The sequence below is a fragment of the Haliotis rufescens genome, unplaced genomic scaffold (genome assembly GCF_023055435.1).
Source record: "Haliotis rufescens isolate VD_foot unplaced genomic scaffold, xgHalRufe1.0.p SCAF_101, whole genome shotgun sequence".
Taxonomy (NCBI): Eukaryota; Metazoa; Mollusca; class Gastropoda; order Lepetellida; family Haliotidae; genus Haliotis; species Haliotis rufescens.
Genome location: NW_025963782.1, coordinates 55,408 through 65,547, shown reverse-complemented (window position 1 = coordinate 65,547; position 10,140 = coordinate 55,408). Strand labels below are relative to the sequence as shown.

The following is a 10,140-nucleotide window of genomic DNA, read 5'->3' as shown; positions in this document are numbered from 1 at the left end:
GATGGCCACAAGTTTTTAGATAGAGCGATCATTATTTTGATAATAATACTGTTACACAGAGTGTAGGACGTATGTTGAACACTTCAGGGGGCGCTCGTGCCTAGCAGCCTTAACACCGCTGCCACCAGAACCGAATTACTTTTAGTCTTAGTTTGTATCTATGTCATATGATTATTGAAATGTAATGTGTAATGCATGTTGTAGTATTGGTCTACCGAATTTCCTTCTGCTGAATGATTACCCATAGTTAGGGAACCGGGGTGGCGGGAAAAGCTGGGATCCTTGAGGTGGCGGGGGAACCTGTTTTGCCTGGGGAGCTTGCAGGACCTGGGCTCCCTGGGGTGGCGAGGCAAAAGCAAGGGACCCTGAAGTGGCGGGTGAACCTTGTGTCCCTGAGATGGCGGACAAAGCTTGGCTCCCTGAGGTGGCAGGGAAAGCTGGGGTGGCAGAAAAAGCTGGGCTCCCTGTAGTGGCGTGGAAATCTGGGGTGGCGGAGAAATCTGGTCTCCCTGAGGTGGCTGAGAAAGCTGGGCCCCCTGAGGTGGCGGGGGAAGTATAGGCTCCCTGAGGTGGCGGGGAAGCCTGGGGTGCCTGGGCGGCTGAGGAAGCTGGTCTCCCTGAGGTGGCGGGGGAACCTAGGCTCCCTGAGGTGGCTGAGAAAGCTTTGCTCCCTGAGGTGGCGGGGGAACCCAAGGGTCCCTGAGGTGGCGTGGGATCCTGGGCTCCCCGGGATGTGGGAAAACCTAGGTTCCCTGAAGTGGCGGGTGAACCAAGGGTGCCTGTGGTGGCTGAGAAAGCTGGGCTCCCTAAGAGGTTTGGGGAAAGATGGGCTCCCTAAGGTGGCGGGTGAACCCAAGGGTCCCTGAGGTGGCGTGGGATCCTGGGCTCCCTGGGATGTGGGAAAAGCTGGGTTCCCTGAGGTGGCGGGTGAACCTGGGGAGGCGGGGGAACCTGGGCTCCCTGGGGTGGCGGAGGAACCTGGGGTGGCGGGTGAACCTGGGCTCCCTGGGGTGGCGGAGGAACCTGGGGTGGCGGGTGAACCTGGGCTCCCTGAAGTGGCGGGTGAACCTGGGGTGCCTGGGGTGGCGGGTGAACCTGGGGTGCCTGGGGCGCCTGGGGAGGCGGCTGAACCTGGGGTACCTGGGGTGGCGGGTGAACCTGGGGTGCCTAGGGTGCCTGGGGTGGCGGGTGAACCTAGGGTGCCTGGGGCGCCTGGGGAGGCGGGTGAACCTGGGGTTCCTGGGGTGGCGGGTGAACCTGGGGTGCCTGGGGTGGCGGGTGAACCTGGGGAGGCGGGTGAACCTGGGGTGCCTGGGGTGGTGGGTGAACCTGGGGTGTCTGGGGTGTCTGGTGAACCTGGGCAGACGGGGGAACCTGGGCTCCCTGAGGTGGCGGGTGAACCTCGGGTGCCTGGGGTGGCGGGTGAACCTGGGGAGGCGGGTGATCCTGGGGTGCCTGAGCAGGCGGGTGAACCTGGGGTGCCTGGGGTACCTTGGGTGGCGGGTGAACCAAGGGAGGCGGGTTAAACTGGGGTGCCTGGGGTGGCGGGTGAACCTGGGCTCCCTGAGTTAGCGGGGGAAGCTGGGGCGGCGGGGGAACCTTGGCTTCCCTGAGGTGGCGGGGGAACCTGGGCTCCCTGAGGTTGCGGGGTAAGCTGGGCTCTCTAAGGTGGCGAGGGTCATAATAATACTGTACACAGGCGATCCAAAAAAGAGAATTAATTGCTAATACAGAATGAGAATGATAATTTGCGAGAAACGACATTCGTGACTACTTTGGAAGTATCCTGATTTATATTGAGTTATTAGAGAGCAACCATTTGATTTTCAAAGAGGGGTGGGTGGATTTTGATTTCTTTCTCGATTATTCAAGAAAAGGGCACAATACATATTTTCGGCAAAATAAGGGCTTGATTATTATATTAGAACTCTCCCCGGCCACCAACCACCACCCCCCAACCCCCAACCCCCACCCCCAACCCCCCAACACACACACACCTCATTGAAAATCAAATGGGTATACATTGTATTTGAAATATTGTTCAAAGCCGCGTCAAAACCGACCGCACCCAAAACAGACCTAATTAAGGCACAGAGATCCTTGGAAAACTGTGATGCCACTGCAGCATACATGACCATAAACATTCACTTAAACACATACCGACGAGAACTGTGATTGGTTATCGGTGTTTGATGACTCAAGTGTAAATAAAAACGACAAACCCTTTCCTTAATCTATTATGATGACATCACGCCATTGTTCTTGCAGTTGATTCTGCTTTTACGGGTCATTCTGAACGTGCATTTTGAAACTGACGCAACTACATGTCTTTATACAAAATTATAGAGGAATTATGTTTCAATCAAAACATGGTTTAAATCAGAGCGTGAGTGAATATGGTTTTATCATATAATGGGTAGGTTTCTCGGCAGGATAAAGCCAACGGATAAAAACGATATCCGTTGGGGTCATATGCGGATAGAGATGCAAATATCAAAGGTCAAGTAGGGACTACTTTACCTGTTTATAAACAAACATGGCGTCGCCCTCGTCATTCGACGATCGAGTCAGATTTAACCATCGTGAATCTGGATAAACTACAGAGATAATTGCTTTCATTATCAAAAGGACAGTCTAATATACTGAAAATCAGTGTCTTACTGTGACGCAGCTAAGGCATTTTATAAGTTTTGGCAACTTCGGAGATATAAATTTCGAAACAATTTTGCGAGGGCACGAGGCCTAGCCAAGCGAGATCAGTAGCCATGACTGGTAGACCTCTGCGGCTTGAAACCTTCTCCACAAATTGAAATGGTTGGATTTGGCCGAAATATGTTTGAATTGTTACCTTGTTTCGTTTTTTCGCTCTGTGTACATCTGACTACACTTCTTAACGTTATGACAGGACAGACCGACTGCCAACAACGTCTGACCATGGCCGTGACGTCTCATAGACTAGGGTTAGAGTAGCTTCCCTTTGACAAAGGGCAGTTACTCTAGCGGACAGACCGATGGATTGCCGCGAAAGGCAATTAAAAACAATTGTTGTTTTGCGTATATGTTGCTTCGCCACTGTATAAGAAACAGATTTCAGTTGGAACTATATTGGCTACTGTCACTGTCCGACTGACACATCACTTACCCTGTGACGTAATACATATTAATGCGCGCATTCCAGGGAAACTCGCAATGTTTCGGTAATGTTTGTGAGAGGGAAAGCGATTTTGAAGCGCAGAATTAAAGAATGACATTATATGATAAAGAGGTTATCACGCTTGTGTGTTTGGGGATGGTAAATATCTTGTATTAGGAATAAACACTATGTATTCCTAATGCAGGATATTTACCATCCCCAAACACACTCGCGTGATAACCTCTATTTACGCTGCTTTTAACAATATTTAGCAAAATCACGACTGGGGACACCAGAATGGGCTTCACACATTGTATCTATGTGGGGAATCGAACCCGGGTCTTCGATATGACGAGTGAAGGCCTACTAGGCTACCCCACCGCCCATGAAGTCGCCTGAATCTTTTGATTCCAGACGAATTATCTCTTCACTTCGGCGAATTGTTCGCGATAGAATGTTGATATAAAATGAATAATCTGGAATAATTGCTGCTTGGCCACCGTCACATCATTAAACCGCCCCTGCTGTGTAGTGAGTGTCAATGAACGTTCTCCAAATAACTACTCACTGACAGAAACAGTTACCAAGTTACTTAGCGAAATTCACTGCCCAATCAGACTCAAGGTTGTTACGAGATTTTACCGATCAGTAAGTAAATATTTGCTAACTAGACTAGTACATGTGGTCTATCGTAGACTAGTGCAGTTTACTTATCAGTTATTAAAGATTACTATCCGCTTTTCAAAGAATCCTCTTCTCAGTATTTACTAATTTGCAATAGTATATTTACAGAGCTTGTATGGTTTACTAGACTTTAATAAAGGCTTGTTTCGCGATCCCTATTGATAGCTGATGAATACAATTTGCAAAATACAAGTAAAAAACATGGAAAATACAGGTGATAGATAACATATCAATATTTTCAGTGGCATTTTCAGTTTAATACTACCTAACCGTAATTATTTGTTTGTTTGTGTTTTGTTTAACGCCGCACTCAGCAATATTCCAGCTACATGACGGCGACAAGGAAAGTCGTCTTTTACCGCAAACATTGGTTGCTGAAGACCTATTCTCTACCCGGATCTTCACGGGTCAAGTTGGTTCCAAAAGTAACATTTTATCAATCGCCCACACGTTGTAAATACATGCTGACGGGGATTATAGGAAATATGGAGACCTGAACATTAATATATGTTTACCTGATTTTTATCTCTTCAAAGATTAATCTAATTGCTTTAAATACGAACATTCTTTTTGTAACCTGCTGTAACAACATTATATACATAATATGTTTTTAAGGGTTTTACGGGTGGCCTCGGCTCCATTGGGATGACGTTGGAATCTGTGGTCCCTGGAGCGGCGGGTAAATCTGTGGTCCCTGGGTTGGTGGGGGACCCTGGGCTTACTGGGGTGGTGGGGGAATCTGTGGTCCTTGGATGGCGGGGGAACCTTGGCTCCCTGGGGTAGCAGGTGAACGTGGTTTCCCTGAGGTGGCGGGGGAACCTGGGCTGCCTGGAGCGGCGGAGGAATCTGTGGTCCTTGAGATGGCGGGGGAACCTTGACTCCATGGGACGGCGGGGGAACCTGGGCTCCATGGGGAAGCGGGAGAATCTCTTCTCCCTGGGGAACATTGGTTCCATGGGGAGGTGGGGTAACCAGGGCCCCTGGAGCGGCGGGGCAACAGGGGCTCCCTGGCTCCCTGGGGAACCTGGGCTCCCTGGGTCGGCGGGGAAACTTCGGCTAACAGGGTCGGTGGTGGAACTTGGGCTCCCTGAGGCGGCAGGGCAACATGGGCTCCCTGGAGAGCCGGGGTCATCTGGGCTTCCTGGGTCGGCGGGAGAATCTGGACTCCCTGGGATGGTGGGGGAACCTGTGTTCCCTGAGGTGGGAGGAAAACCTGGGCTCCCTGGGGAGGCTGGGTAACCTTGGCACCCTCGGGAGGCGGGGCAACATGGGCTCCCTTGGGTGGCGGGGGAATCTGGACTCCCTAGTTGAGGTCGGAGGGGAACCTGCAGTCCCTGGAGCGGCGGGGGGAATCTGTGCTCCTTGAGATGGCGGGGGAACCTTGGCTCCCTTGGGTGGCGGGGGAATCTGGACTCCCTGGGATGGCGTTGGAATCGGTGGTCCCTTGGGTGGCGGGGAACATGGGCTCCCTAGTTTGGCGGGGGAACCTGGGCTCCCTGAGGTCGCAGGGGAACCTGCAGTCCCTGGAGCGGCGGGGGGAATCTGTGCTCCTTGAGATGGCGGGGGAACCTTGGCTCCCTTGGGTGGCGGGGGAATCTGGACTCCCTGGGATGGCGTTGGAATCGGTGGTCCCTTGGGTGGCGGGGAACATGGGCTCCCTAGTTTCGCGGGGGAACCTGGGCTCCCTGAGGTCGCAGGGGAACCTGCAGTCCCTGGAGCGGCGGGGGAATCTATGCTCCTTGAGATGGCGGGGGAACCTGGTCTCTCTGAGATGGCGGTTGAACCTGCTGCGCCACGGCACGCGATCCGGAAAAGAGGATGATTGCTGATACAGAATGAGAATGATATTTTGCAAATTGCGAGAGAACGAAACGATAAACGACCATCATTTTGTTTAATGTTTAGGAGTTCAAGTACTCTTTCCAATACACTGACTTCTCGATACGTCAACAGATGGGCACATAACATATTTTGGGTAAAATAAGGGCTTGATTATTAAAATAGAACTCCCCCCACACACCCTACCTTCTTGAAAATGAAATGGCAAAATTTGAAATATTGTTCAAAGCCGCGTTTAAACCAACCGCACCCAAAAATCGACCTCATTAAAGAACGGAGATCCTTCCACGTTTTAAACCTGTCCAGTTCGTTTGTAACGGGACACATCTTCTGGACATTTCAGGATATCACGGAGACCAGGATCAACGGGGACTTTGTTGTGGGGTTATGGTATTTGTTCTGAACAATCATGACATATTGCACGTAAATAACAGACAAGATGCCCATGTTAAGGAATCCCGAATGTTAGAATCACGAAATATCGCGATGATTAATTGACAATGAGGGAAGCCTTTGTGCTGATACTTATAAAGTAGGTCAGCTGAAGATGCGGGTTAGAATAGTCCTTCAACAACCCATGCTTGTCGAAAGAGGCCACTCGGGTGGTCAGACTCGCTGACTTGGTTGATGCATGTCGATGTTCATGGTGTTAGTCACTGGATTGTCTGGTCCAGACTTGATTTATTTACAGACCGGCGTCATATAGTATGTTTATATCTGAGTGTGGCGTTAAACAACAAATAAACAAAGCAGATGAATTGTAATCAGTTCTCAGAAACTTTCTATTGATGTCTACCGCTCATAAAATGGAAACAAGCCAAGTTGGGATAAACATCCCTTTGATCACGTGGTTACAATCCGGGTAAGGGTCCATGGTCAGGTGACTGCAAGCGGTCATATTTAGCAGTGATCTTGGTCGGAGGTTTTTTTAAATACTACATCTGCACACACTTTTCTTACACTTCGTGCTGGTAATGTACGTACACTGAACACGCTGCAAAATATAGTCGCTTGCAGTCACCTGACTGACGATTCTTAGTCGGATGGTAAATTGGGTTTAACGTCGGTTTGAACAGTAGTTTTTGGCATCACAGCTTGTTAGCTTAATGTGGGAGGAAATCCCGAAGTAATGGGGGACATATAGTCGTTTTGGGGGGCACGGGGGCACGGGGGCACGGGGGAGCTCAGTCATGTAAGGCACCGCAATTCGCTGTGCAGATTTGCGTCCCTTAGGCCCGCCAGAAACCTATGATTATGGGTTCGAATCCAGGTTCGCCCCGATTAGGTTTCTAGGTTTGTCAGCACCATACCCGCGCTCGTGGGTTTCACCGAAGTGGTAAACGTCTGGGGGTTTGGGTCAATTTTGGAAATAGATAATTGCTATAGTGTGTCAGCTTAATGTGGGAGGAAAGAAGACCGAAGTGATGCAGGTCTCAGACATTTACCACTTGGGTGAAACTATCAAACCTAGAAACATGGGGCGAACAGGCATTTAAACCCACATTCATAGGTTTCTGGCATACCAAAGTGACGCAACAGTGCACGGCGAATGGCGGCGCCTCAGACGATGTGGCCACCTGTGCCCCCGTTGTTTAAAGAAATAATGTGATTGATTGATTGATTGATTGATTGATTGATTGATTGATTGATTGATTGCGGTGTTAGTGAGCTGCCAGTGACAAGGAAGAGGAACGTGTCACAATAGTTTGTTTTTAAAACAAAATATAGTATAATTCTAAGGTTTCGATCAAAGAATTGTTTTCCATGCAACCTGTGAGTAAGTGGCTGGTTTTGTCAATACACATGTCTCTGAAATTATGCAAAGAGGAAAACGTACTCACGTATTTCGTAATTGATACTGAACTGTTTCGCTGACCTGTGCTATGGTGACATTGCAGATTAAACAACTCACACTCTCATGTGTTAGAAGTTATATCTTTCCTGATATAATGGGAATTGACAAATTACTTTAAACACATGAAGTTGTGTAATAGTATGCATACTTTAACTAATAATCCGTACATATATATATATATATATATATATATATATATATATATATATATATATATATATATATATATATATATATATATTTGTAGAACATGTGGTATTTCTAAGTTTTGAAATTATCAACTTTAAATTTGTCAGGTCACACATTGAGATGAATGTATTATTGGATCGATCCATCCTGTACACCCACCACTGATTGATCAAATGGCAGTGAGCTGACTTCATGGATATTACCCGTGTAGTCACGTGATGGGAAACTCAAGTGAACACTGCTCTGAGACTGTTGCCATGTTAGATTCAAGTGTTTCCGTTTGGCCCGCTGCCAGGTTAGATGTAATGCGATAGTCACGTGACAATTAGCTCCGGACTACACGACTCTGACACAGTTATACAATTACCAGCTGACATGGCGAGTTTGTGTGTGTTGGTGCTGCTTGTAGCAGCCTCATCTGTGGTTCATGGACACGAAAATATCGCAGCAGTTGTCAATCAGATGAGTTTGCTTGAGAAAGAAATTAACCACCTGAAAGTGGAATTGAACCACTTGAAATCTGACGTTCCAGGAATGGAGACGAGAGTCATCAACAAGATGGACATTTTGGAGTTACTGCTGAGATCGGATTTGACGGAGAAGATTGTACCTTCCTATATGCGTAGTCAAATAGAGTCGTTGGATGACACGGTAAACAGTCACGTAATGTCCCAGATTAGACACCTCAAGCGTGGATATCAGCAGATGAAGCGACAGACACTGAGTCTCACTAGACAGTTGAGGGAGGTCGGACAGACTAAAACAAGACAACCACTGGACACTGTGAAAGACAAAGATGCATGTGAACAGCAGGTGAGTGAACTAAAGACAGAGTTGAACCTGACACGCCATCACGTGACCCATGTTGAAAAGGATGTGAGTTTAGTAAAAAATGACGTGTTACTCGCCATACGACAGAGTGCTGACGTGCACGCACAGATTAATGAAACCCAACGAACAGTTGAGACCCTTGTAAAACAGAATGTACGTTTAAGAAATGACTTGATTGTGATTAACGCTAGTCATGCAGAAGATGTGCAGACATTAGGAGACTTTCATCTGAATTACGATAACAAGACACGTGACCTTCAGACCAATGCTGACAGAACACAACCCATCCAACATTACACACCCACGACTCCATCTGGACGTCCCTTCACGTCAGTGGCCACAACACCTACAACACGACAGTTTCAAGACAAGACGAGAATATTGGTTGTACAATATATATCTGGCTCCTTACAACATCCCCATCAGATTACCATAGATAAAAACGACATGAAGACGTATCCTTATCTGCATACATCACACGTTGTTGCTGTTACATACGAGCCTGTGTCCAGGAGACTGATATTCAGTAGATATTCACCAAATGGCATCTTCTCTTCAAGGCTGGACGTGTCGGGTGTCACAACACTACGAGAGGGAATCACGTCGTACGGAATGACAGTCGATGTTGACAGACGACTCATCTTCCTTACCACATACCATCCGACGAAGACAATCAGTCGTATGTCCACATTTGGGAGAAACTTTCTGGGCATTGTGGACTTACGTAATCACGGAACATCCAATCCCCGTGGCATTGCTGTAGACTCCAGGAAGAAGATGATCTATTTCTGTAAAAATCATGATGGGTTGTGGTCTGTTGATTATAATGGGAATAGGCTGCATCAGATAGACATGAGACGTGACGTTATTGCTGTTACTATTGACACTATTCACGATGTCCTATATTTCAGCGACAACAAGAAGGTGATAAAGCGATCTTTATCAACTAATACTACAACGGAAATGATGGAATTTAGTGACAGGATTAGAAGCCTTGTCTACTACAACAACAGCCTGTACATAAGTGGAAAGAATATTGATGTCATATACCTGGAAAACGACGTACATTTCAACCTGAAGACAATGAAGTATAGTTACAATGTAATGTGTTTGATTCCGTGATCACATCTGTCTTAAAAGAGACTCCTACACGATACTTTAGCACAGGGACATCGTAGGAAAATGGAAATATTCTCACAACCAGTTACACAGATGGCCACAAGTTTTTAGATAGAGCGACCATTATTTTGATAATAATACTGTTACACAGAGTGTAGGACGTATGTTGAACACTTCAGGGGGCGCTCGTGCCTAGCAGCCTTAACACCGCTGCCACCAGAACCGAATTACTTTTAGTCTTAGTTTGTATCTATGTCATATGTTTATTGAAATGTAATGTGTATTGTATGTTGTAGTATTGGTAAACCGAATTTCCTTCTGCTGAATGATTACCCATAGTTAGGGAACCGGGGATGCGGTAAAAAGCTGGGATCCCTGAGGTGGCGGGGGAACCTGTTTTGCCTGGGGAGCTTGCAGGACCTGGGCTCCCTGGGGTGGCGAGGCAAAAGCAAGGGACCCTGAAGTGGCGGGTGAACCTTGTGTCCCTGAG

The 10,140-nt window shown here is 47.6% G+C and overlaps 2 protein-coding genes across 2 annotated transcripts; both read right to left on the bottom strand.

Annotated features, from left to right (window-relative positions):
- Positions 1 to 247: 247 nt before the first annotated feature.
- Positions 248 to 2,291, bottom strand: LOC125377852 (collagen alpha-1(IV) chain-like). Its single transcript, XM_048391906.1, has 2 exons — positions 2,285 to 2,291; positions 248 to 1,455 (listed from the first exon to the last, which is right to left on the bottom strand). The coding sequence occupies exons 1-2, from the start codon at positions 2,289 to 2,291 to the stop codon at positions 248 to 250; spliced, it is 1,215 nt and encodes a 404-aa protein (XP_048247863.1).
- Positions 2,292 to 4,161: 1,870 nt separating this feature from the next.
- On the bottom strand, positions 4,162 to 4,949 carry LOC125377851 (cuticle collagen 34-like). Its single transcript, XM_048391905.1, has one exon. It carries the CDS (start codon positions 4,947 to 4,949, stop codon positions 4,536 to 4,538), a length of 414 nt encoding a protein of 137 aa, XP_048247862.1. The 3' UTR covers positions 4,162 to 4,535.
- Between the last annotated feature and the right edge of the window lie 5,191 nt (positions 4,950 to 10,140).